At 36.5% G+C, this 14,346-nt stretch overlaps 1 protein-coding gene across 1 annotated transcript in view; it reads right to left on the minus strand.

Moving 5' to 3' along the window:
* LOC106880352 (protein mesh) overlaps positions 1-14,346 on the minus strand; it is a 90,600-nt gene that overhangs the window by 1,729 nt on the left and 74,525 nt on the right. Inside the window, exons 14-16 of the mRNA XM_089361557.1 lie at positions 10,644-10,716; positions 9,516-9,755; positions 8,033-8,224 (exon numbers count right to left, since the gene is read on the minus strand). Of these exons, the coding sequence (XP_089217683.1) occupies positions 8,033-8,224; positions 9,516-9,755; positions 10,644-10,716 (505 nt within the window). The remainder of the gene's footprint in view (positions 1-8,032; positions 8,225-9,515; positions 9,756-10,643; positions 10,717-14,346) is intronic.

Genomic DNA, 14,346 nt, shown 5'->3' on the forward strand with positions numbered 1-14,346 from the left:
CAAATGGTGTGCTGCAATGCTCACTACACTTTTAATCATTGAAAAGTCATAGCAATAGGTGATTCAAGTATGGTTAGATTATTTTAGCTAGAAATGTTTTAGATTATTTAGACAGAAGTTACTTCCAACGAAAATCCGAGTTAGAAGTGTAGATAAAATATATGCTTCGGAGCATGTTGAAAAACACATTGAAGACGAGGATAGAACATAATGGTAAGTGAAACAGAAGGACATCTATATTATAGTTTGAACAACTCTAGATATGACAAAATTTGATTTCAAACAACGATAGTGTGCTTTGACTAACTTCTTGGGTGGATAGTATTTTCCTGGATACGTGCAACAATATCCTGTGTTCATTTGTAGATGCAGTTTTATATACGTATCGTTATTCCATTGAAAATATATTTACTTCCATTTTGTTGAGGGTTAACAACTGTTCAGTATGAAGTATTTTCTTATCCAGATGAAAGAATCAGACATTTCAAGTCAATTGCTACTGCACGAATAAGGTATGGTGATTATACAATAACGGTTAGATTAGTGAATTATACAGCTCAATCAACTATGCCAGTAAGGATTCTAATTGGGCTATTAAACAATTTTTCTACCGGCTGCAGACTGTTGATATTTTGTCAGATTCTTGGCTTTCACTACTTCGCGATTTCATTTTTCAACTTATTTCTTATGGTAAATTACAATAGGTGATAAATATTTCGTTATAATTTGCAAAATGTAATTAATTGCATTAACTCTGGTTATTTTCTAACTTTAGAAAATACTAGAAAATAGGTTCAAGCAAAACAATATTATCTATTCTATTGTGTCTGGGGAGAGTCATTTTCTTATTGTGCCTTAAGATTTAGCACACTCACAGGTAAAATTTCCTCTTATTTTTTCTTTTTATTTTCCTAAAATTTTCGTTGCGTCTTGCAACATTGAAAAGGTTGCAAAACGCAACGAAAATTTTAGGAAAATAAAAATAAGAAATAACTGGAAATTTTACCGGTGAGTGTGTTAAATTTTAAGGCACAATAAGAAAATGACTCTCCCCAAATCCAAAAGCGAAAAATTTTATCTATGACCAGATATAAAATTCTTTATCTGTTCCCAATGCATTCTCAAATGGCTCGACCAAATCAAATCAAATTTTACATGGCAATACTATGAAACCCCAGTAGTGTCAACATGTAACTTTTTTATGGATTAAAACAATGCAACATTGGTACTGGTTCCGTGTTACGTCCCAAAAGTCGAAGACTAAAAGTGAAACCATCGACGGAGTATGTTATAAATAGTTTCACTTTTAATACTTCCACCATGTATACATACATACATACATACATACATACATACATACATACATACGTACGTACATACGTATATATATATGCTCTACTATTTTTACTCATTTACTTGTTTCAGTCATTTGACTGTGGCCATGCTGAAGCACCGCCTTTAGTCGAGCAAATCGACCCCAGGACTTATTCTTTGTAAGCCTAGTACTTACTCTATCGGTCTCTTTTACCGAACCGCTAAGTTACGGGGACGTAAACACACCAGCATCGGTTGTCAAGCGATGTTGGGGGGACAAACACAGACACACAAACATAGACACACACACATACATATATATATATACATATATACGACGGGCTTCTTTCAGTTTCCGTCTACCAAATCCACTCAGAAGGCTTTGGTCGGCCCGAGGCTAGAGTAGAAGACACTTGCCTAAGGTGCCACGCAGTGGGACTGAACCCGGAACAATGTGGTTCGTAAGCAAGCTACTTACCACACAGCCACTCTTACACCTATGTACATATATATATATATATATATATATATATATATATATTCGTGGCACTCGGTCGGTTACGACGACGAGGGTTCCAGTTGATCCGATCAACGGAACAGCCTGCTCGTGAAATTAACGTGCAAGTGGCTGAGCACTCCACAGACTAGTGTACTCTTAACGTAGTTCTCAGGGAGATTCAGCGTGACACAGAGTGAGATAAGGCTGATTCTTTGAAATACAGGGACAGCAGGAAGAAAGTGTGAGAGAAAGTTGTGGAAAACTGTCATTTTCAATCCCTAGCAACGCTAGTGCTTAATACAATCAAAAGCTATTTGCTGATCTACACAAGCACGGGAGACGAAATATTTTTTTCATGAAGGGTTTCGTACTTGACTGTAGCAGTAATTTGCTTTAATAATTTTTATTAAATCTATTTTGTCTCAGATTTATAGAAATTTATATCGTTATTATATAGTAAAACTTTCAATTATGTCTCCAATTTCGTTCCATAGTTAAAGTTATTAACGCGAGACACTCGAAGTTTTTTCATTAAGTTAAAAGTTTCGATCATATTTCTTATTGCTGTGGTTGGTAAAATAATAATACTCGAACAGACATTGTGATAGACAGAAAATACCATAAAAATCTTAGAAGGCGAGATGTCTTTGAATCGATATATCTTCACCAAATCTTCTGATAAATTTAATAAGATGTTTTCCGAGCGAATTATCAAATAATATACATCTAATAACAGAATTTAATAATATCTAAATGTAATAATTTATATCCGTGTGAAGTGAACGATGGTGTCACAAATTTCAATGTTAAATAATTCAATCTCGCGATCTAATCGATTCAGAATCAAAGCACACAAGAGAGAGGCACAGAAATTGCAAAGCTGCTTGGATTAATACAATTTCCAAAAACAAGGAATCTTATGAATATTGAGATATAAATATGACGAATGGCACATTGTATTGTAGAATCAACAAGATGACATATGACCTAATCACGTTAATATATCGTTTCTCCTTTCAAAAACTGTTGATATTCGCACGAATGCATTGTTTAAATATAAACATAATCAAATTATTGATTTCTGAGATTTAACGTAGTTTAGAGTATTAAACTTAATATTGTATTATTTGCAGTTAACACTTCTGGAACTGATAATTATCTGTTTATTGTGGAGAAAAAAATTGATCGAAAACAGCTAACAGACACAAATATGTGTGATTACTTGGTGTAAATTACAATAATTGTGTTTACCAAACTGTCAAAAGATTGTTATATTCCACCATAAATGATGATGGAATATTAAATATTTAGAAACGTAGCATTAGACTCTTTACACTTTACATATGATATATCAACTAATCATTCTCTTCGTTATGTTGATTTTCAGCAATTTCATTTTCCCTTAGGGATCATATATTTTAATGTAACGGTAAGCAAACTATGTAAACAATTCCTGCATTATCTCTTAGCTAGTGGTATACGCATTTGTGCACATGCGTATACGTACGTCAGCTTGAGCTTATTTATCTCTGTTTTTGCAGAAGTAATAAAGTTTTTATATGCGTAGGTAGATATCGAATATGTTGATGTGTAGTGCATTTACATTTACTTTCTTATTTATTTTAGCTTTGTGAACTTATAAACGATTATTAACGTTTCTTGCGTGTATATATATATATATATATATATATATATATAAATCTTAGACAGATACATACACACATGAAAATTATACTCAGATGATGATGATGATGATGATGATGGCGGTGGTGATACTCTTTCTTCAATCGATTTTGGTTTACGTGTCAGTGACTGAGAAGCACGAATGCTGTGTGCATGGCTATAACATGGTTTAGTAAAGCGAGAACTGCCATTGGTGCAATAACCTTTCAATATCGTTACCATCATAGCGACATGTACATTAATAATAAGCCATCTCTGGACTTCCTTTTCAGGATGTTTCATTAATTGCATGCATGGATTGTTCACACTCGTGCTGAAGCATCTCCCAATGCTGTGATAATCCACTTCCTATCAATATTTTGGAGTCTTTTTTCCTCAGACTTAGCAACCTGGTGAAACAGTTATCTCCATAAGTCACAGCTTAGTGGGAATAAGTTCCAAGATTTATGCTTATCCTCATACACCTATATTTCTCTTTCAGTCAGTTATTTGAACGGATCAAAATCTTGTCCATCATACGTTACAGCATCTAATATTTCTTCATACAGGATTTGCCTGATATTTGGCATTTTTTCTTCCGTACTACGTAATTGATTTATTTTATTTGTGCTCCGAAAGAAGGTTTTTCGATATTATTAAGTTTACACTGCACGAAGAAGGTTATTCATAACATTCATACATGAGTAAAGTTCACGAAGCAAATCATATACACAAATTATATACACAAATCAAAGATAAAATTTTCCAAGAACTGTATATGTCTCGTTTAGTGTTTAAGTATCTGCTCAATACTGTGATAGTGAAAGTAAAATTGCTCTGTAGACATAAAAGTTTATGTGACGGTGAGAGTACAGTCGCTCAGTAGACACAAACCTTGACCGTACTCAACACAACATGACTGTGCCGTACATGGTGTAAGTGCTACCCTGTTGACTTTACAGTCGGCATGTAAATCTCACAATTATCATTTTCTAGATATCCTACTAATTCATCTGGAAGAGTGGTATGGGAATAACTCGCATGAGAATAGTGAGATGTGAAGACGAACACTAGTATTAGTTTCTCGCATTAACATGTAACTGTATTAACATTTCTGTAAGCTCTGCGGTGTAATTTTGGCAGTGGAGACAACGGGATTAATGATTTACTAAGCAATGGCTAATGTGTGTGCTACAAATGTACTTTCATCGAAAAGCAATAACTCATTAACCATCACTCTAGTGTTTATTGAGGATGCTCCTACAGTTCTACCGTTGATTTCAGCTTTCCTGCAACGTAATTGTAAATCGTGTTTCCAGAACTGTTACGACATAACTGCATAACGTTCACGTGATCATAAATTTATTTAATTCAGTCGCCAGCAGGGAACAATTCGGACAAGAAAAACTCTAAAATAGGTGCGGTAATATGTGCCTGCATCGTTTCGTTTCCTAGATATAAGCAAAGTGGATAATTGTTATAATCATGTCAGCTGAATCTAAGTCTTTTATCTGGTCCATCTGGAAAAAGCCAAAATTTATTCCTAGAAGGAGAATCAAAGATTACGTCAGATCAAACATTACTCATAGGATTTTCTTGTTTCTCTCTTTTTCAAAGAACCTTCGTAGAAAGTGAATCATATCCACAATGTCACATCCTCACCTAAAAATTGCTTCCGTTAGTACTGTTTTCGTTAAGTCATAATTTGGTCAAAGATAATACTGGCTAGAACTGTAGTTATCGCCCTTGATCTTATGTAGATCGCAGTGAGATCACTAAACAACTAAGTGACCAGATAAATGAGGTCTTTAAACTTCCGAGAGACGATAACAATTCTGTGACTTAGCTGGTTAAATAGTCAGCTTTATATCTGTAGTCTTCAATCCGAAGATGTACTAATGCCTTGACATTAGAGAGCTAGCTGCTTTTACTCCTGAACTCAATTATAACTGGTTGCCAACTCTGGTTTAACTACAGCATCATAAAAATATTTAGATCATGATTTCAAAAGATTTTTGTCTATGATCTCGAAAAGGCCGGCTGTCAAAACTAGAGTGATACTTTTAGATTTCTCCTGCAACAAAGTCTTCTGCTGCCATGAGTATTAGCAGCTTTCTGAAACTCAGGAAACATCTCTCGCTATTAGCACTTCATTCTAGAAGCATATTTGTCTGCTACTTTCAATCGATACATTTTCTCAGGAGAATCTTATTTTCGACCATATCACTGTGCGTGTAATTCACTTTCTTAGATAAATCTCATATAGACAAGTCATTTTCATCAAAAAATTCCTATTGATTTCAGGGAAATTCATTACCATGACAACCATGCAAACACCTCACATGTGGTACATTTCATTGTCTTCATCAACTTTGGAGTAACAGATTCCGTAATGATATTACTTGATAAACGTGGTCAATAATCAGGAATCTTACAAAATACGGATGTCCAATTCCAAGAAATGTAAATGGTTGGCAAATTTCAGTTTGGCATAAGTCTATAAGCAGTCATGCGATACAGTACGTCGGATTCGGGCCAATATTCCGCTCGCTCGTGTGCGTGTGACATCTCAACAGTCCCTGATATGAAACACTACCTAATATGATACGTTTTACTGTATGAATCGCAGATATTTCCGGGATGTGGATGTGTGCATGCGTGTGTGTGTTTGTCCCACCACTTAGCAGTAAGTGTTAGTGTGTTTACATATCTAGCGGTTCAGCAAAATGGAACGATAGACAAAAAAAGAATTAGACAAACTTAGACAAAAAAAAAGAACTCCTGGGATCGATTCATTCGATTAAATTTGTGTATATCAATAGAAAAAAGATGAAATCATTGCATAGAAGTCGGCAGAGGAGGGAATGTGAAAGAAATAGACCCTATTCATTTTTCTGACTCCGTGTGCACCGTGGATAGTCGGCTTCACTGTATGCTCGTAAACATCTCTAACAATATATCGAATAATATGATATTGCAGAAGAGGGCGAGTATCAATGAAACATGTTAGCCATTATGGATCTATATAAGCTGATAACAGTGGCATAATCATTTGAACAAGTTTGGCGACTAAGAGACGTAAAAAATGTACTTTGAGAGTACGGAATACCAAGTATCTTGTGACGTTGCACCTTATCTTTTTAATTAAGTTCCTGAAAATAAGAGTGACTGTTCTTATAAATTTTGCAGGCCCTCCCGGACTAATGATATCGATGCCGTTGATATTTAGCGTGACCATTTACCGGTCAATGCTCATACGGAAAGAGAAGGTGCAGGGTGAATTCAATCAGGTTTCAGTCTTGCCGAAGAAATACTGGATGAACTATTAAGAACGGGATTTAAGAGTAAAAAGGCAAAAAGGATGGAAAGAAGAGTGAAACTGGATATATCGGATATGATTTATAGGACATTTTTTATGAGAGTGGGCCACTGGAAAGTTCAGAATTACAGAGGCAGTTTTTGTAGCTTGAGAAAAAGTCGCGCATCTGTGGACATACAATTTCAGTTTGTTGAATTTCCTGGAGATGATTTCATTTGGAATACAGTAGGATGGCTGTATTTTTCCTTTTTCTTTTCCTTTTTTTTTTGTTTTTGTTTTTGTTTCTTCTGCAGTAACATCATTCTCTTTTAGATGGCAGTTGTGATCGAATGTGTACCTTATTTAAAACATATTTACAACTCTTCGCAATGAAGAAGCCTCTATGTCGTAGAAGAATCTGCCAGGAACAGCTGCCAAATCCTATTCAAATACACACTACTATCTTTAAAATAGAATAATACATCAAAGGCATAGCTAGATACAGTACGTCTGAAAAACGACGTTGTAGACACGGTTGGAATGCTTTCAACCATAAGGCTGATTGATCAAGATTAACCTGGGGCTAACCAACGACATCAACATGTAACAGCTTTTCTGGGTGAAATACGATATTAAAAAAGGTTCTGAGATCGTATTTTGGAAGGGCCTGCTGTGACACTTTTTTCCAGCGGCAACTTGATGTGTTCAGCTACCAGCCCAGGCTTTACTGCTAGTAAGGATAAGAAAAGAAGCAAACTGTCAAAGTATCGGTCGCTCTCTGACAGGTTTATGGTCGAGCTTCTGGCAGTAGAAACCTCCGGTGTTCTCGACCCCAAATCCATATCCCTGCTCACCACTACTGGGGCGGAGATGGCGCTGTCCGCAAGTGCGAGCCCCTTGTGTCAGAGTGGCTGTTCCAGCATATCTCTCTCACAATCTTCCAGGGTTACATCTCCTCCATTTATTCTGCTAGAACCATGAGACGGGCTGAATTGCAGAGAATCGAGAGAATATAAGAATTTCGTAGCTTACTTTTCCATTTTCATTTTCTTCTTTCCTTTCCGTTTTTGTTTCGTCTAATTATTATTATTTTATTTGTAAATATTACTGTTTCTCACTGGCTAATTATCTCGGACACTTGCCCTTTTTTACCTCCTCGCCGTAAGAAGAAAAAAAACTAAAGATAACAGAGTAAATAATTAAACAAAATAATTAATTGATGAAGTAAGAGGTCGAATGAAAACAGTGAATGTACTTACGAAGACATTTAGCGTCAACTCCTGGATTCCATTCCGGAAGAGAATTTTCAGATTTTATTTCACATTTATACGTATCATGACCTTTAAAAAAATAAGACTTCTTGCATCCTGTTATCATCACCTTACTCCCTACAGTGTAGTTGAAATTGTCGATAAGGGCATTGTCTACATCAAGATGGCCACATGAATTTCCTGTGAGTTATAAGTAATAATAATCAAAATAAAAACAGTGATTTAAAAAAAAACCATCATCAATATACTGCGAAATAACAAACGCAATAGCAAAAGTCAATTGTTTATTACACATTGATTAACTAGGTTTTTTATGGCTTAATCAAGGTAGCATTTATGAGATCAGGCTTTCAGAGATCGGCATGAAGACGTATTTCGTGAGACTTGAAGGCCTGACTAGAATATTTCCAACAGTGAGGGCCCACTAAACATCGACGTAACTGGTTCGTAATACATCGACTCCGAACGAATGAGAGGCAAAGGCAACCCAGGCGGCATTTGAACTCAGAACGTGAAGACGGACGAAATACCGCTAAGCATTTCACTCGGCGTGTTAACGATTCTGCCAGTTCGCCGCCTTAATGAAAATAATAATAAAAATGGTTTCAAATTTTGCTACAAGGGCAGTAATTTTGGGGGAGGAGATGAGTCGATTACATAGACCCTAGTGTTCAACTGGTACTTAATTTATCGACCCCGAAAGGATGAAAGCAAAGTCGATCCCGGCAGTATTTGAACTCAGAACGTGAAAACGGACGACATGCCGCTAAGCATTTCTCTCGACGTGCTAACAATTCTACCAACTTGCCGCCTTAATAATAATAATAATAATAATAATAATAATAATAATAATGATGATGATGATGATGATGATGATGATGATGATGATGATGATGATGATTTCAAATTTTGGCAGAAGGCCAGCAATTTCGAAGGAGGAGTAAGTCGATTACCTCCACTTCAGTGGATGAAAGGAAAAGTCGACCTCGGCGTATTTGAACTGAGAAGGGGATGACAGACGAAATGCCGCTAGGCATTTTGCCCTGCGTGCTAACGATTCTGCCCGCTCGCCGCCTTTAATTTCGAATTTTGGCACAAGGCCAGCAATTTCGGGGTAGGGGTTGATTATATCGGCCCCAGTGTTCACCTGGCACTTATTTTATCGACCTCGAAAGAGTGAACAGTAAAGTCGATCTCAGCAGCGTTTGAACACAGAACATAGAAACATACGAAATGTTCCTAAGCACTTTGTCCGGCGCGCTAACGATTCTGTCAGCTCACCGCTATAGCAACAACAATAACAACGACGATGACGACAATGATGATGATGATGATTTTTTTAACAGAAGCACAAGACATGACATTATGTGGGAAGGAGTTAATCGATTACAACTATTGATAATTATTTTATTGACCCCGAAACTATATCAAACAAACTTAAACTCGATAATAACAACTAAAATATACGTACGTGTTTTCTGGCTTTTTGTAAGGTATTCGTATAACCGGGCAATATTCTTACTGTTATGTGCCGTATTTCTATCTCCCGTAACAGCATAATCGTATTTGCAAAATTCACTAAAACGTTCATGACCACATATAGCTTCTGCGTCAGTTGGATAGGTTACATTAGCCAAACTACCTCCTACAAATGATGTGTCACGTGTCCTGAAATGTCTAAACAAGCTGTTGGTTCTGTCCAGAACGGCCCCTGGTGAAGAACAATAACAAACAAAATTATGAGAAATGACAGGAGAAATGCTACGAAGAAACATACTTGTAGACATACGGTCCATCGATCAAATGGGGTCAGTCATTATAACGAAAAAAGTTTGGTATCATTTATTCACCATTAGACGTGTTTCATTTCCTTATAGGAGTTACAAAATTGTACATGTAGGAGAAACAAGTAACTTATCTCCAACGGGTACAGTTTTATAACTCCTATCAGCAAATGAAACACGTGTAATGAGGAGTTAATAATACCAAAAGTTTTCCTTTTTTTTTTTTTTCCTTCTCCCGTTTTGATATGTAATTGCTCTACAAAAATATTTTCCAGTATTTTTCACCTCTTATGCATACCTCACATAAATACAGCATATTTACATATGACTTTAGAGAACTGAAATAACCAGATGTGTTTCAAGAGGACACATGTTGGATTGTACTGTATATATTAGACGATAAAGCATTATTGCAAGGCACTTTGGAGAAATACTTTTCTTCCGTATACTCGCAATGACCAACACCTTATGAGCGGAATTGGATAGACGGAAACTGTATGGGAGATCATCGGTTGTACACAACACACACACACACACACACACACACACACACACACACACATACATGCATACATACATACATACATACATACATATATACATACAGAGAGTGAGCATGCTCATCTCATTGCATCTCAGTATTCACACTGCCATTAACATAATCTTTCCAGCGAAACATTCTCCCTTCATTGCATCTCAGCCTTCACATGTCCTCCACATTCAATGTTCGTGTTTTTTTTCTACTTTTCAATGCATATCAATGGATAAAATATAATAAGAAGATAGACAAACTTTAAACAAGCGTTACAACTTACAGTAAGTAATATTTTGTGGTTGATCATCTGTGGGTTTATCATTCCAGGATCCCAGCAACCCATTAACTTTATTCTGAAGAATACAAAATATCACAATATTTAGTGAAAAAAAAAAAAGATCTGTAGTAATTCACTCCGTTATTTATAGCAAAGCCTAAGCATGTCTTTATCTTCTGCAGACACATGCATACATTCTCATTCATATATTTTCATACGAAGTAATTAAAAATAAAAGCCTTCTATTACAGCTCAGCGACGTTGTCTATTTTGTGGAAGAATTTTAAGTTTTAAAAACTGAGGAGCATCTGCAAATGGAGAGACTGTGTCTTACATTAGCAACCACAAACGGGCACTTCTAAAAAAAGCTATCACATAATCAAACATTCATCTCCATTTTAACCAACGCGAGTAGGGACTCTACGATTCGCTCAAGTTGCTAGACATAATAGTCAATTCATCCATTACAGATCACACGCTACAGTTTTTTAAAAAGATTACATTGGACAATACAGTGTTTGACATGCAAAACTACACAACGGCCATTGCGGATCTGCTAATTTGAGGATGACCTACATTCAACAACATGCATGCATGCCTATACGCATTTTTAATACCCCGCTTGCTTACGCATGTGCCTGGAATTAAAAGAAAATTGTTGAGGGAGATAATGTACTCGATTGTCAGTTTAAAGATTTTCTTAGCTCAAATCCTCATGCAGTATTCATTCGCCTAATTCAGAAAAGCATTAATATTTACAAGCTTCAGTTAACATACATGCCGGGTAAGCTGTGACATCTGAAAATGTCATCCATAATTTCCTGGTGTCTCATACAGAAGGAAATTAATCTTTCATTTACCTAATGAAATTAAACTGGAGATAAACAGCAGTACTATCTGTGGAAATTACTACAGATGTCTTTAAACCCATGGACATACCACGTTAAAACCCTCATATACTGATGTAATGCAAAGTTTGTAGTAATATATCTGTGCGTTTGTGACTGTGCATGAGCGTATGTACATACATGCAACACACACACATACATACACACTAATACATACATGCATGTACGAAGAGGTGGTGAAAAGTTCTTAGCTTTGGGTAAAGAAAAACACAGGAGGATCAGTTAATTAATCTTATTTAACACATTCCCCTTTCAAATCCACACACTTATTGTAGTGGTTTTTCAGTTTTCTTAGCCCTGTAAAAGCCAGGAAGTTGTCAGTACCCCGTCGCATACGTGCAACCACGTGTACACATACATGTTTATCCACTTACGACCATCTTCATCAGGTTCACACTTGTACTATCCAGTTAGCCACAGCATTGTGTCAGAGGTGAGATTAAGACCAACCGCCACGGACACAGGTACGGTTGAATGGTAAAGAAGTTTCCCTTCGCAAATTTGTTGCGAAGGCAAACCTCTTCAGTTTCGATCCCTCTGCACAGCCTTGGGAGTGAAAATTGGTAGATAGAAACTATGAGAAAGCCCACCAGGAGGGTAGGTGCTTTGCTTAACCGGGAGATTAAACATGCTTTAATATCACAGCTGGTCATTAGGGACTTCTAGAAAAGTCCACTCCATTGCTAGCATTCACGCTAGGTGCCCGATCAAACGATAGCTTTGAAGCGTTTGTAGGAGGACATTTGGCAAACGCGACCGGATCTGTAGAGCGCGAAGTGGATCCTACAGAACGATAATGCCCCTTGCTCTCTTGAGCTTCTCGCCAAAAACAACATGGCATTGCTTCCGCACTCACCCTATTCACCAGATTTAACACCTGCAGGCTTTCATCTCTCCCCCAAGATGAAAATGCAGCTCAAAAGTCACCGTTTTAACACTGCTGTCGAGATCCAGAGCGAATCGCAGAAGGTTCTCGACCCGCTTACCGAAAATGACTTCTAGGCCGGATTTCAAAAGTGGGCAGGAAAGCTGGGACCGGTGTATTGCTGCACAAGGTAACTATTTTGAAGGAGATGATGTTAAAACTTAGGTTAATGTGTCAGTTTTTATTAAACATAACACTTCCGGAAACCTTTTCACTCTACCTCGTATATATATATATATATATATATATATATATATATATATATATATATATATATCAACTCATCTCCTCTCTTCATCTGACACCAACCCCACACGGATTCCCACACACTTCCCACATTCAACTGCCACCATCCACCTACACATTTTGCATACCGCCTCCCTCAGTACCCTAACTACACACACACCACTATAAAACAGATACATGCTATTCAACTCATCACTCACTTCACAGATCATTACAGACACATACCCACAACACCTTTCCACTCCACACACACTAAAACCGCCCGCTTCTCAGCATCCATACCATACAACATTATCCACGCACTCACACACAATGTTCAATAGCGACACCACATATATCATTATACGAGCAGCTACACATACTGTTTAACTCATTACACACACCACACACCATCATGCACACTCCCTCACCCACACAACCACATAATACCTGAACACAGACAATATACACATACACATACAACATGCATAAACACACGCATAGACAAAGTTAGCTTTCACCCACAAACATACACTATACACATGTACACTATTTGGTCACAGACACACACACACATACACATGTGCACACACTACTTGGTAAAAGCATACATCAACTGGTAAACACAACGCACACACAATTTACACACACATACACCTTATACACCCACACACACACACCTTACACACACATATATACACACGTTAGACTCACTCGCCCCCACTCACACATACACACTGACAAACACAAACGCACGCGCACTTTAGTTCGTAGGGATCACCATTATTATCTCCCTTTCGTTCAACTTTTTTTGTCATCCCGCCATGTTGGACCGGTGAACTCTACACAGGTTTTCTCTCTCCGTTATTTTATTCTTATTGTTTTTCCTGTTCACTCCATTATTTCCTCTTATTCCTTTCTGTCGAAGAGTGTAGGCTCGAAACGTAAAAGACTTTTTCATTTTTCCCGAGCGTTAAACTTATATATCTGCTTTTTGTTCCTACACTTGTCTTCGTCATTCATATTTTTGTGTAAATTTGAACTATATATATATATATATATATATATATATATATATATATATATATATATATATATATATATATATATATAATATTACATTAATGAAGGCAATGATGAAAATATTAAAGATGAACGCATACTAGCGTTTAACTCATTTCCCTAAAAATGTATTTGTAGCAATTACACGTAATCCTTATCTCTTTATATATGTATGTACGTATATATATATATATATATATATATATATATATATATATATATATATATATATATATATATATGTGTGTGTGTGTGTGTGTGTGTGTGTGTGTGTGTGTGTGTGTGTATGTATGTATGTATGTATATATATTGTACAAATATAGTATTCTTTATATATATATATATATATGTGCGTGTGTGTGTGTGAGTTTAGTGTGTGTATGTATATTCATGATATTTCATAAATATATACATATATCTGCATATATAAAAAGTGTGTGTGTGTACGTGTGTGTGTGTGCCCAAATATCTGTGATGTGATACAAGTGTGTGAACATGGAAGGAAACACGTAGATGTGATGCAAAGCAGAGCGTTCACTGTGGATGTGAAAGAGAGTGAGAGTGAGGGAGAGAGAGAGTGTGTGAG

Source organism: Octopus bimaculoides, chromosome 13, assembly GCF_046866305.1.
Source record: "Octopus bimaculoides isolate indiv1 chromosome 13, ASM4686630v1, whole genome shotgun sequence".
NCBI classification, from domain to species: domain Eukaryota; kingdom Metazoa; phylum Mollusca; class Cephalopoda; order Octopoda; family Octopodidae; genus Octopus; species Octopus bimaculoides.